Source organism: Pteropus alecto, unplaced genomic scaffold (assembly GCF_000325575.1).
Source record: "Pteropus alecto unplaced genomic scaffold, ASM32557v1 scaffold761, whole genome shotgun sequence".
Taxonomy (NCBI): domain Eukaryota; kingdom Metazoa; phylum Chordata; class Mammalia; order Chiroptera; family Pteropodidae; genus Pteropus; species Pteropus alecto.
Genome location: NW_006431558.1, coordinates 149,303 through 163,410, shown reverse-complemented (window position 1 = coordinate 163,410; position 14,108 = coordinate 149,303). Strand labels below are relative to the sequence as shown.

Genomic DNA, 14,108 nt, shown 5'->3' with positions numbered 1-14,108 from the left:
GCCGCAAGGTCGACAGGCTCGAGGACAAGACGCCCGGCTCCCGGGCGCGGTCCTGGTCCCCGGCGCGCGATCCGACGCCATTCGCTTCTCCGGGGCTCTCGGGGACGCCTTGCCTCCTTGTCCTGGCCCAGCATCAGTGACTGGGGCCCTGCGTTTGCCTGGGCGGCCTGCGGGGTCCGGGCCTGGATGGAGGATGTAGCCTCCGCCGCCGCGGCCCCTCCCCCATCAGGCTTGCTGGAAGGGGGCAATATCGCTCCCAGGGCGCCATAAGATGCCCCCTGAATCTCAGCTCGACTCTCTAAGGCCTCTCAGACAAGACTCCAAATGCCCTCAACACTCTGGGCGCGGCCCTGCCCACTCTCAGGCCCTGAGGCTCGGTCCTACCCCCCCACCTGGGCCTAGCTAGGCCTGGTCCTACCCCCCCACCACCACTCCATCTCCGCGAAGCCTGTACCTAACCCCTTCCCGACCAGATTCCCTCTCAGCGACAGGGGAATACCTACAGTGACCATTCTTGTGTGCCCGGCGGGCGCGGTCCGTGTTGAGGGCGGCTCCGGGGGTCGTGCACTCCTTGGGGGGCGCTCGATGCTCACGCCGGGGTTCTGCCTGAGCGGCCTCTGGCGCGGCCGCTGCAGAGGTGTTGGTGAAGGCGGTGGCTCCCTCGAGGGCCGGAGACGGGCCTGAGCCCGGGGACGCGCGCGCGGATAACCGAGCCCCGGGGTGGTCTGCGGGCGGCAGGGGATGGTAAGAGGGAGCGGGCGCGGTAGTGAGAATGCCCCTTGCGCGGCCCCGCGGGGCCCGGGGAGATTGCGTTTCCCGACAGAGATCGCGGCGCTTTGCTTTTCGCCGCCGCCCCTCAGCTCGGCCTGTCCGGTTCCGGGTGCTTAGTCCTGTACCCTCGCCCGCCCTCCCTCCCACCCTCCGGCCCGCGCTGCGCGCTCCGCGATCTGGGCCGCGCAGCCGCCGCCCCCAGCCCTTTATATCAGCAGCTGCCAGCGCCGGCGTCGCTTATTGGCTGCAACAACCGAGCCCCACCTCTTCGCGGCGCCCGACGGCGCGGCAGGTGGAAGCGAGCTCGCGCTGGCGCCGACTCGCTTCCTGGGGACTCGTGTCGCCAGATTCGGGCCCTTTTGCCCTAGCAGTCTGTTTCCTGTCTTGGCCCTCCTTTTGGGGAGGGCTTTCTGGCCGGAAGACAGGGCGGGCTCTCCTCTGTCCAGCACCCGGAGTTGGAGGAACGAAGTTATCGTAGCCCAATTGTACGACTTTCCAAAGTGCTGTCCACCGAGAGGACTGGAAAGGGACAAGAAACCAAGACCTAAATGGGCAGAGGCCTGGGTCCCCAGATTTGCGGGGACTAGGCGTAGTCCTCCAAGATCAAGGGAGGAAGGTGGGGATGACAGGAGTCCTAGTTTGCCTGCAGAAAGAAGTGGAACCCTGTGTCTCTAGGGTTCAAAAGGTGAGGACTTGCAACCCACAGTGCAGGGGCACTTGGTATTGCTGAGAAGGAGGTAAAGAGGTTTGGGGTTTAGAGTTCCAAGCAAACCGCCTGGCACCCTGCAGTCCTGGGAAACCACTGGACCCTCTCAGGCCCTATAAACTTGGAGTGGGCAGATCTGCCTTTAAGGGTTCTGGCTTTCCTGGCTTGTGATTGGTTTGCTTGTGGAGTCATTCTTCCTCTCTGCTGGGGGGGGGGGGGGGACCTGGCTACTACTAAGGGTATAGGGGGTGGCGCATCCACCTTGGGTGCGCGGGCGCAAGTGCATGGTTACGTTGGGGCTGTCAGCAGGGGCAAGTTTTGCTCACTAGGGAGAGACGCCTTCGAGTGGGGCTTCAGCACCAGAGACAGCGGCCTGACGGCCCCGTCGAGGGCGCTGCGATAGGAGTAGCCAGGACTCCCTAAACCCGGGAGTCACAGCCCCCACCCCATCCTTGTCCCTGAACATCCTTTAAGGCTCTAGCCTGTCCAAGAGTGCCATCAAACCCTGCAAGGAGAGCCTAATTTGACCAATCAGGGACGGTCCTCGAGAGAACGAATTGAGGGAGGACACCCTGGAGATTGAGCCAATGAGAACAGCGCGCAGCAGAGAGCGTTGCCACGCTATGGAGAGAGCAGGCCAATCATAGTGATCCGTACAGTCTGGGCGGCCGCGATGCAGGTCCCCAGGTGGCCCCTCTAGGGTTTGCTGGGGCAACGTGCCTGCAGACCCTGGGGACCTCGAGCGATGGTTTGTTCCCCACCCCATTATTCTCCCAGCTCCTGTAGAATCAGAAGCTGTGCCTGTGTCGAGATGGGGGGCTACTTCTGGGCTCGCAGACCAGACTACGTTTCCCATGGAAACTGCTGGGAATAGCAAAGGGGACTGAACCCGGAGGCGAGGGGGTGGCTGGGGGATGTCCGGCCCGACACTTCCGTCCCTAACTGGGACAGCTCCCCGTCAGAAACGTAAAATAAGGCTTTAGCCGCGGCCCCGCCCCACAAGCTGCTAAGGAGTCGGTGGGGCCAATGTACAGGACGCCACAGGGTTCCCCAGGGCACGTGCCCCAGCTCGCTGCTGCGGTCTCCGCGGTCACGTGACCGCGGCCGCCAGGGCCCAAGCGGCTTGCGCGCCACCTGGTGGCTGCGCGGCCTGGTCTCATTCCCTACCCCTCTCCCTGGCGGTCAGCAGGATGAGGAGGGAAGCCTCAGCATCCTCCTCCGGGAAATGGGGCTAGGGCAGCCACCTCGCGGCTGCCAACTCCCTTCCCCCAGCGGCTTCCTGTTCCAGGAACACGCCGAGCCCGTTCTACCGCGGGGCTTTGGCACTGGCTGTTCTTTCGGCCTGGGATTTGCCTCCCCCAGCTTTCTTCAGGGATGGAATCTCTTTGTCATTCCACTCCATGCTCCATGCTCCAATGCCACCTCCTCAGAGAGGCTCTCCCTGACCACTGCCCTAAACAGCATCCCCAGAAAACTAACACACTATTCTATTTTCTATACTGAACACCTCCCAACTGATCTCTGAGCTCTCTAGCGTGGGGAATGAGTGAGCCATGAAAGATTAGGACTTAGCGTCATGATCAAGTTCTGGGAGATGTCCAGTGACCTCCTTGTGTCCCCAAGCTCCCAGCCCCGACCTTGTGAGAGGAGGGAGTGTTTGGCCCAGGCACTGCAGAGGCTGACAGGAAAAGGCCTTGTTCTGCATGTAGGGTCAAACCCTGTGCCTGCTGCCCCAGGCCTTGTTTAGGAGGAAGGGACCAGGTTGGATAAGAAAGGGCCCACCCCACCCGCCTCCCAAATCATCCAGGCCTAGGGGAAGGGCATCTCCTTTCTTGCTCTTTAATCTCGCTCTGTTCTCTTGACACAGTTCCAGCAGCCCCAGGCGCCAGCTCAGAGACAGGGCAGAGTGGGGGGGGCCAGCCCTGGGGCGGGGCAGGGGCGCCTCCTTCCGGCCAGCAGTCCGGGCAGCCCCTGCGGCTGTTCAGGCCCAGCAGGCCCGGGCGTGTTAAATAAATAGGGGCGGTCAGTGGTCGTGTGAGTCAGGCGGGCTTGTGGTCTGGGTGGCTTTTGAGCGTATGGAACTTGACACTGTCCAGTTTCTCAAAACGCTTCCCGCAGCGCTCGCAGGTGAAGTTGTACTGCACTTCTGCCGTGTGCTTCTTCATGTGCCAGTTGAGCGATGCGCGCTGTCTGCACTGGTAGCCGCAGATCTCACACCTGCGGGGAGTCGGAGGGCGGCACCGGGGCGGGGTCAGAGCGGGCGTGGCCGGAGCCTAACTACAGGGGCGGGGCCGGGCCCCAGAAACGTGCAGTGCCATCTGGGATGGAGACCTCCTGGAACTGGGCACGTCAACCCAAGGAGAGGCCACCCGTGGGACCTGCCCTGTGCGGGTCCAGGCCTGGATCCCCTCCCTCCTAGCTCCCTCGGCCCGTCACTCACTGCAGGGGTGTCTCGCCAGTGTGCGTGCGCCGGTGTACCTCCAGGTGGTTCTTCCTCTTGAAGGATTTGCCACAAGTCTCACAGGTGAATTCACGGACACCTGAGAAAAACGCAAGGCTGAGGCGCCGCCCTTGGAGAGGGGGCTATGGAATCTTTCTGCTGCACCTCAGAGAACAAGTAGGGTGTAGATGGACCAAACCCCACATCCTCCAGGCTTGAATGCCAACTCTAATAACCAGAGAGTCTAAAAAGAAAGGCTCCAGAAGGCTGCTCAGGAACCCGCCCCCCACACCACCACCAAACACACAGAGCTGGAATGTGAACTCAGGTTCCTGAGGGGCACAAGGTGCAAACTGTCAAGCCAAGATGGGTCTGAATTTCACCCCAATATTTGAACATTTGGGCAATTTCACGTAAAAACCCAAAGTTCTGATCTTGAAGAAAAATCCAAAGCCCTGCCCTTCCGTTGGGCAGAGGCACCAGTGCTGGCCACCGTGTCCACAGCCCACACCTCAGGTCAAGGAGGAGCTTGAGCAGAAGAAACTGTCCCAAGCTCGCTCCCCCACCCTGCCCATCTGGGGTGGTTCACTGTCCTCCCTCAGCCCCGGAACTGCTCCTGCATGCGACCTCCTTGTAGGAGTGGACAGGCCAAGGGGCTGAGTTGGGGACGAGATAACCAGCTCCTACCCAGCTCCACGTGACTGTGACAGTCAGTGTCACTGCAGCTCGTGCAGCTCCAGCTCACTGAGCACCAGGAAGGTGGGCACCAGCTTAAACACTGTACTTCCGCCATCTCACACCAGTCCATGTGAAGGACAAGGAGGCGGCTCTGAGAAGGGCAGCCCCGCCTGGGTTGGACCCTGCCTGCCCCTGCCCTGTGCCCTGGGCCTGACCTGAATGGATGATCATGTGCCGCCGCAGGTGGTTGGATAAATAGAACTTCTTGCCGCAGCCGGGGTGCGGGCACACTTTGGTCTTTCCTTTCCGATGCACGAGGTTGACGTGATTCTGGGGGCGAGAGGGGCAGGAGTGGGGCTGTGGGTGCCATGGGGACAGGTGAGGGCAGCTGGAAGGCAGGCCGAGGCTGGCCTCGCTGAAGGAGGAAGAAGCGTGCCCTTACACTTTGGATGGACTCCTAGGGGCACACTGGGACCAAATAGAAGCTTTACTGAGCACCTACAGTCAGGCTCTGCACTGGGACATCAGTCAACCTTGTCATGACCCTGTGAAGGAGCCCAGCCATGAGCCCAGTACATGGGTAGGAAAACTGAGGGTCCAGAGGCTCGGTGGTTTGCCCGTGTCTTACGGGTGGGCAGTGGCAGGGCTGGGACTGGATTCCAGGGCCGTCAGCCCCACTGCAAGCTCTTTGCTCTGGTGCTATGCTGCCCTCGAGGCCCGGGCAGGCATATTCACTCATTCCTTTCTCCTTTCACTCTTTAACTCACTAGCCTATCTACAGCTCCAGCGCCCAGTACCAGGCCTGGCACTGGTAGGTGCTCAATCCGTGCTTAATGAAAACATGACTTGGCAAATTCAAGGGCCTATTGGTGCCACCTCCTGTGCCTGAGGGGCGATATGACAAGACCCTGTCTCTGCCCTTGGGGCATCCCATCTAGGCCCAGAGGGTAAACTGCAGGTACATCCTAGTGGTGCAGTGACCTGGGGCTCACAAGCCCCAGCAGCCGTGGGAACTGGGGTGGGCTTCCTGGTGCAGGGGCATCCTGAGCTGACAAAGTGGCCTGGGCAGGAGTTCCGGTGGCTGGAAGAGCAGGAGTGTGTGGGGAACCGCCAGGCTAAGACCAGGCAGCCACTCAGGGTGTGCAGAAAGAGCCTGTGGCTGGTTGAGGAGGCAGGACTGGTGCCCTGGAGAGTGAGAGGGGAAGGCAGCGAGGTGACATCTGGTGCTCTGTGGCTGAGGCAGGATCTGTGAGAAGCTGCTGAGGTCCACTGGGGCGTGTGGGTGTGTGGGAGGCAGGCTTGTGGTGCCTGCTGGGGCCCGGTGGGGCCCTTAGCGAGCTACACTGCCCAGACCCCAGCACACAGGCAGCTGGACACAGTAGCAGGCCCCATCCAGCCACTTGGGAGTGGCCTCACCTGGAAACTACTGAGGGCCACATACACCTGGCTGCAGCCCTCATAGGGACAATGGAACATCTCAAGCAGGCCATCGGCATCCATCACCCGCGACCGCTTGCTCCGTCGCCTCCTGGAGGGGAAGGGGCTCATGGAGTCGAGGCTCCCACACCGGGCTGGCTATCCTCTTTCCACCCCCACCTGCCCGACACCCACTTCTCAGGCTCCTTGGGGATCTCGTAGATGATGGCTGACATGTCACTGCTGTCCAACTCCTCCCCATCTGCCTCTGCCTCAGGCTCTGTACTCTCAGGAACTGTCGCCGCCAGCTCTGCCAGCTCTGGGGCCACTGGCTCCTCCTTCTCCTCCTTCTTGAGCATGTATAGGTCCTCCTTCTCTACGGGGTGCACACAGGGTGGGTGTCCATGGGGACTAAGGCTGTCGGGGAGCCCACTCCAGGGCCACTCTTTGCCCTCCCCCTCCCACATCCCTCCCAATCCCCCAGACTGGCGTGGACCCCCAGACCTTTCTTGGTCTCCATGCCTGCCATGGTGGCGGGGTCCATAGTGCTGGGTTGGCTGCCCTCAGGCTCCGTCTGGGTATAGGCTGCCACACCCTCCATCATGGCGCAGGGTACCTCGTCGCCCAGGCCCCCAACGGGAGCACTGCTGCCTGCTGCCACGTTGAGGTGGATGCCCTCGGCCGTGAGAGCATCGTAGCCAGGGCCTGCGATTATGATCACCTGAGAGCCGGGCACCATGCCTGGCATGGGACAGCTGGCCACCACCTCACCCAGTGCCTCCTGGGGCATGTTCTCAAAGAGGGTGCCAGGGCCTGGGCCCACTTGCACAGGTACTGGCACACACACCACTGTCTCCAAAGCTTCTGGCCCACTGCTGGCTGGGTTGGAGCACAGCGGGGTGCCCTGCTCAGCCAGGCTCTCCACGTGGTGGACATCGAAGGGGATGTGCACGCCGTCTTGGGTGATGAGCCCACTGCTTCCCACTGGGCTGGTGGGGGTCACTGCTGCTGTTGCCACTGTCACCTTGGCTGGCTGGCTCTCAGGGGGCTCCTCAGAGTCAGAGCCAGAGCTGGAATTGGAAGAGTCGGAGCTGCCGGCCACCAGGCCATTGTCCGCTGTGGTGACAGAGGAAAGGGGATGGTTACAATAATGGCAGCAGCTGGTGTTTGTTGAGGGCTCACCAGGGTTCACTGCCACAAACAGCAGTTACTTCTCAGTCCCCAACCTCCCTAACTGTCCCTGCCTCTCAAAGATGCTATCCTCCCTCAGCCTCTAGACTCACTCTGGTATCCTGGCCCCTCTCTCGTAGCTCTTTCTCAGCCTCTTTTGCTCTTTCTGGTCTAGAAGTTTCTAGCAGGGGCCTCTCCTGAGTGTTCTGCTCACCCCAGGGTCTCAGCGGGGGCCAATGGTGTTAAACACTGCCCTGATTCTGACACCAGCCAGGTGTCCAACAATTCAATACAATACTCACACTATCCACCTGGATCTAGTGTCGAACCCATAAGACTACCCTCGTTTCAGATGCCCGCTGAAAGTCCTGGGCCGTCTGTGCTTCTGGTAATAGATGGAGTTCCCACAACTGACTCTCTGCTCAGGTTTGCTAATTTGCTAGGACAACACAGAGAACTCAAGAAAATGCTCCACTCCAATTACAATTTTATTATAAAGGACATAACTCAGCAACAGCCAGATTGAAGAGATGCATAGGGCAAGGACTAGGGGGCAGGGCATGGGGCTGCCATGCTCTCGCCAGGTAGACCACCCTCCCCGCACCTCCTGCTCGCCAACCTGGAGGCCCTCTGAACCTCACTGTTCAAGAGTTTTCATAACCCAATCTCCAGCCCTCCGTCCACTTCCCCAGGGCTAGGGGCAGAGTTGAGAGAGTTCGTGCTCTAATCACATGTTTGGTGTATCTGGTGACCAGCTTCTTTCCTGAAGCTCTCCAGGGGCCACTCCCTAAGTCACCTCAGTAGCATAGACCCAGGTGTGTTCCAGAGGGGATCCTTCCGAAAGGGACTCATTATGAAAACGAAAAACATTATCACTCAGGGAATTCCAAGGGTTTTAGGAGTTCTACGCCAGGAACGGGAACAAAGACCAAATATCTATTTTTATGATGCTACCACCATCAAGACCCTGGTGCCTCCATGTGGACAGCTCCCACCTGGACGACCTGTGAAGCTGCAGATTCCTACATTCCACTGCCTCCTCTGCTGCCCAGCCCCCGCTGTGGGGGTCTCAAAGGCATTTCACACTCAGCAACTTTGGACTCTGAAACTTCCCTCAGAAAAAGCCTGCGGCATTCATGGATGTCCCCATGTCAGCGATGGCAGCTCTGTCCTTCAAGTTGCTCAGGCCAAGGCTCAGGGCTATCCTTGACTTCTCTTTTTCTCTCACACCCACTTCCAATCTGTCAGCAAAATCTGTTGGCGCTGCACCCAAAATACATCCACAGGCTGACAGCTTCTCCCACTTCCCCTGCGAATCCTGGTCATGGCCTCACCATCCCCCTGCCAGGACCATGCAGTCCCTTCTCCCTGGTGCCCTGGCTCCCACCTTCACCCAACCCCCACAGTCTAACTTCCTCACAGCGGCCACAGGGAGCCTGTGAACACCTGCTTAGGTCAGGTCCCTCTTCAATCAAGAACCCACTCATCACTTCTGTAAAAGAGACAAGCCATGCTCACCAAACCTGAGCCTCTTCCTCCTGGCACCCAGGTGGACTACATTTCCCAGCGGCTGGGTCCCAATGGAATGTGAGTGGTAGCGAGCTCCCAGCCACAAGCTTCCACCTCTGTTCCCACTCAGAGGAAACTAGAGCCGCGGGATAGAAAGAAGCTGGGTCCCAGAGTGGGAGGCAAGTTGCGCGTCAGAAGCACCGCAGCATGTTTCAGCACCTGGCCTTACCTCAATTAATATTCTTCCCGATTCCCTTGGCATAGCAGCCAAAGCGCTCACTGCAGCCACAGGGCCAGTATCTCCTCTCCAGCCCCAATGGCCTCCCTCCCGTGCCTGGGGACACAGGACAGCTTCCTGCCTCAGGGCCTTTGCACATTTGCTCTACCTGAACCCTTTTCTCTCAGACGCCTGTGTGGGCTCCCTCCTTCACCTCTATCAGTGGTGTTTTTCCAGGGAGGCCTCTGACCACCTTGTCTCAAACATACCCTTTTCCGTCCTTTATTTCCGCCCTCCTCCAAATATTTCCCACCTTTCAGCATACTCTGGGGTTCACTTGTCTATCTTGTTTACTGTCTGCTTCCCCTCTAGACAGTAATCTCCACAAGGACAGGGGGTACCTGTACAGAGTCCCCAGTGCCCAGAAGGCTGTATGGTACAGTGAGCACTTGTTTGCAAAAATGATGGAATCTGAGACCAAGGCTGTGATTATAGGCCAAGGAGGCTGACATCTTACCCAGGTGTTTGGTGCTAACGTCCCCAGATAGGGAGAAACTGGGGACAGGAAAAACGTATGTCCCTTAAGTTACACACTTGTGACACAGTTGGGGCACACTTTCTGGGGACATGTCCCACACTCCCAGAGGGTCACATGGAGAATGCATGTGTGTGTGTTGGGGGGAATCCCAGTGCTTGCTCCCCCGGCTGTGTGAACAAGCTCTCTGGGCCCAGGGACAACTTGGCTCCTACCTCAGGAGGCACTTTGGGTATTTAATGAGTAAATCTGTGTAAAGGGTTTAGGACGGTACCAGGCTCGGAGTAAGCGCCCTATCAATGTTTCCTAGTATCTGTAGAATCTTAAGCCCCATCCCCGACTCAGGCCCTGGGGTGGCAGTAGCGGAAGTAGGGGGATACCACTGACACCACTCCTTCCTGTCCTTGGCTACATGCTGAAGGAGGCCGCAGTCACCTAGTGAGCTGGGGGGCATGGCTGGGTGTGTGTCTGGGTCCCTGACTGCAGTGTCCAGCTGTTAAGGCTGACACCAGACTCCTCTTAAGATGATGATAATACTCACGACTGAAATAGCTGTACACCTCCAGCCTTCCACAGCCCTGGCAGGAGGGCCTCTTACTGAGTGAGAGGTGGCACAGGGCCGCCCCAGGCACAGAGCAGATAAGGGTGCTGTTGGGGAACAGGGATGGGCCAGGGACACAGCCACTCCCCAAGGGCCCCCATCACCCACAGCAGACGTGGCTAATAGGTTCGAGTGTTCATTCCCAAGAGCCCAGATCCAGCAGCCGCTATTGTCTAAGTCAGGTTGGGATGTAAGGGGGCTCCTCTGGGTGTCACGCCCATCCCAGCTGGACCCATCAGCAGATGAGCCAGTCATTTTACTCCCAACGCCTTAATTTCTTTAACTGCTCAGTGGGGCTAATGACAGGGCTGTGAGGGAAGACTCAGGGTAGCTTGGGGTCGGCCTGGAACAGAGCACAGGACAGGATGGCTGAGGGGCGGGCCGCACGCTGGGGGCCTGAATGACAAACAATGGGACGGCCATTGGCCAGGGTGCCCACCTGGAACACCTCTCGCCCATAGCTTCCCCTTGCCAGCTGGGATGCCACCTGCTCCAAGATGCCTGCCAGCGAGGATTCAGCCCTGTGACTGACCCCACCCTCAGCCCAGGCAGGGCATCTGGCAGGATCCTTCTCACAGCTCATGCTGAGCCCATGAGGCAGGCAGGCAGGCATCCCCTCACCACCCACAGCGTCTCCTCTGCTCCCCCATCAGGTCCCACTGGACCTTCGTTACTGAGTCCCTCCCAGTCCTGAGCTGGCAGCCACCCCACTCGTGTGACCAGTGTGGGATAGCAGAAGAGGGGCAGGGACAGTGAGAGATGGGGAGGGCGGTGCGATGGGAGGTGGGGAACGAGAGATGGAAAGGGCGTGAGATGGACGAGAGATACAGTGGGGGGAGGCAGAGAAAAGGAAGGAGATAGGAGAAACAGGAAGAGAGAGGAAACAGAGAGGATGAGAGAGAAAGAGAGCAGAGAATGGGGAGCGAGGAGAAGTAGAGCAGAATGGAGAGAGGGAAAAAGGATGAGACTGGGAGACAGATCTTGAATCCGACAAAGGGCCGGAACAGAGGAGGAGGAAGAGGCCAGAAGAGAGGAGTTGCACTAGCAAGTCACAGGCCCAGCACCCTTCCCTCCCTCTAGCCCCCGGGCCAGACTGCCGGGACCCCAAGCCCAGCACCGCCTGTGGCTGGCCTTAGGCACAGATGGGCAAACTGCCCCGTGCCTCGGCTGTCCCTCTGTAAAATAGGGACCGCCTATTGGGCTCTGTAAAGACTCGGAGACTGCAGCCAGCCTGATGAGTCCGTGCTCCATCCCTGGAGCCAGGGCCAGTGCTGCCTGGTGCTGTGAGGTTTGTGATGGTAGCGTGAGGCTGACAAGACCCAGGAAGGTGGGGAGGCCAGGGCGACTCTCCCCTTGAGGGGTGTAGACCTCCAGACATTGGAGGTCACTGTGTACCCTTGCCCCTCAGACCCACCTTTGTCACTGTCGGGGTCTGAGTCGCTGAGTGGCTTCAGGGGTGAGTGTAGGTCTTGGAAGTAGCGGTGCCCGGCTTCACACTGCCACACGGCCGTGGTATACAGGCCAAAGGTGGGGTCAAGCTCGGCCAGGTGTGGCTCGTACGGGCAGCGGTGTTTGTGGTCCTCGTACCAGATCACCACGTTCTTCAGGCAGTTCACATTGCGTCGCCGCCCTGCACGCACAGGGCCAAGTGGGTGTGAGGCGCAGGGCAAGGCTGCCCAGGGCAGTGCGGCCCCCAGAACCACCAGGGCCTTCTGGGTCCTGGGAGTTGAGACACCTTCCTGAGCCCTGCCTAGGCCTGTCCCCAGTTCACAGGTGAAGAAACTGAGGCTCAGAGAGGCGAGACATACCCTAAAGGTAACAGACTGAACAGAGACTGTCCTCACTGGATGAGTTAAGTCATATAAACAGTGGTGCCTGGCAAACAGTAGGTGCACAGTCATTGTTAGCTGCCCTGCCCTGTTCCCACGCTGGCCCCCTACAGTCTATTCCCCCCACAGCCACCAGAGGGCGCCTATGAACCCTTGAGTCAGGTCACATTTGTCCTCTGCTCAGAATCCTTCCAGGCTCCCACTTCACTGGGGGGAAAAGCCAGTCCTCCCAGAGGTTTACAAGGCCTTGCATAGTCTCCCCAGTCACCTCCTGTCCTCACGTCCTGCCACCCTTCCCTACCCCTTGCTCACTCCACTCCAGCCTCATGTCCTCTTCCCAGTTCCTCAACCTGAGCCAGGTATGGTCCTGCCTCTGGGCCTTTGCCTTGGCTATGTTCTCTTCCTACAGATAACTGCCTTACTCCCTCCTCTTTCACTCAGGTCTTTCCCTTGGTCAGCCACCCCCACCTCCCTGTGCCTCTAGCCCACCTGACTTGCTGTCCTTTGTCTCCATGTAGCACTTAGATACCATCTGTCTGTCCCCATGTTTCTTGTCTCTCTGGCACTGGATGTCAGAGCCCCAAGGGCGGGAACACTGATCTGTGTTGTCCCTCCTGTATATCTAGCGCCTACACAGTAGACGCAGGATGAGCAAACGCTGCAAGGGGGGTGGGGACAGTGGAGCAAGACTAATGGCTTCAAATCCTGGCTCTGCCACTCCCCAGCTGGGTGGCTCCAGGCAAGTGATTTGGCCCCTCTGAACCTCAATTGACCCCTCTGGCCAGGGGAGAACAAGGGTCCCCATTCCTTGAGGGCTGCTAGGGAGGTTAGGGAGTGAAGGCACTGACAGGGCACCGAATGCCCAGGAATTGGTACCAGCAATGTGTGATGATCCTGATCTTTCAACCAAATGGGAGGAAGCTGTGCCCCTGACCTTCCAGGCTGGAAGATGGGAGGGGGCCCAGGGAAGGTCCTTGGGCCTAGGGTTGGTGCTCGGGGACTCCAACACAGTGACAACCACTGGGAGCACCACCAGCAGCCGCCCCCTAGCCCAGCACTTGCTCCTTATCTCTATCTCCACCCCTTCGGGATTTGGGGGTCACAATATTAGTTCATCTGGCCCCTGCCTCTGAGAACTATGAGAAGGGGAGGGGCTCACTGCCACCAGACGCTCTCCCTGGACTGCTGGCTCTCACCCTGCTGGACGGGGCCCGAGACCCACAGCCCAGGGGTTCAGGGGCAGGAGGAACGTGTTCCAGGCCTCTGCTTGGACTGCCCACGTCCAGCTCCCCTTGAGCCTGGCACGCAATATGCCCTTTAAGCCCCAGCACAAGCTGTTCCCTCTGCTCTGCCTGGCTCTTCCGTGGCTGACTCCCACATGCTGGGCAGGAGAGCGAAGGAGCTAAAGGGACTACTCGGGAGATGTGAGGACCTGAGTCTGCAGTCTGGCACTGCCACTTTCCAGCTGTGCAGCCTGGGGCGGTGACTCGGCCTTCCTGGGTGTCTTCGTGTGTGAGATGGGGGTGATGAGGGTGCCCCTGGTGGGCGCAACACAAGTTTGGTCCTGGCCCCACCCGGGGCTGGGTCAGGTCCTGTCTCTTGGGCCCTGGTGCTCTAAACTCCCCACCGTACCCCTGCTCAGCCTGGCCCTTGTCTTTCCCACGAGACTGTGGGCTTTGTGGAGGCAGGGCTGGGTCTGTCCAGTTCCACGTAGCACCTGGCACGTGCAGGCCCCCCCACAAAAAGTTGAGAGAATGAGGGAGCAAAGGAGCGGGAGGGAGAGCACGAGGGAGGGAGGAAGGGAGGAAACAACAAAGCCAGTTACTCCCAATACCCTGTCAGCCCCCCACCCCTTTGCAGCCCCACTTACTTTTCTTCCTCTTTGGCTTTTTAGGGACCTGCTCCCAAGGCTTCCTGCAACAGAGAGAGGCAGCGGGAATGAGTAGGGCCTGACTGATGATGAGATAATACACTCATCCTGCTCTGGGCAGAATGTTAACTTCTGTTTCCAGGGCCTGTTTTATTTCTTGCGGCCCTTCAGTTGGGCTCTCTCCTGCATGGACACCAGCCCTTGGAGTGGGGTCTAATATCATCACCTACCTCATAGACTGGGAAACTGAGTCTCAGAGTAGGGAGGCTGCCAACCAAGGGTCTCGTGGCCAGGGAGTGGAGAGGTTGGAAAGTGGTACAGAAACTTGGTGAGGCGTGTAGAATTCTAAGAAGGCCCCACGACCCC

The 14,108-nt window shown here is 59.2% G+C and overlaps 1 protein-coding gene across 1 annotated transcript in view; it reads right to left on the bottom strand.

The window, feature by feature from the left end:
• Positions 1-3,302: 3,302 nt before the first annotated feature.
• Positions 3,303-14,108, bottom strand: part of ZNF653 (zinc finger protein 653) — a 16,003-nt gene continuing 5,197 nt past the window's right edge. Inside the window, 8 exon segments of the mRNA XM_025040060.1 lie at positions 3,303-3,694; positions 3,918-4,017; positions 4,811-4,925; positions 6,012-6,123; positions 6,207-6,387; positions 6,516-7,127; positions 11,458-11,673; positions 13,743-13,786. Coding sequence (XP_024895828.1) covers positions 3,517-3,694; positions 3,918-4,017; positions 4,811-4,925; positions 6,012-6,123; positions 6,207-6,387; positions 6,516-7,127; positions 11,458-11,673; positions 13,743-13,786 — 1,558 coding nt within the window. The 3' untranslated portion in view covers positions 3,303-3,516.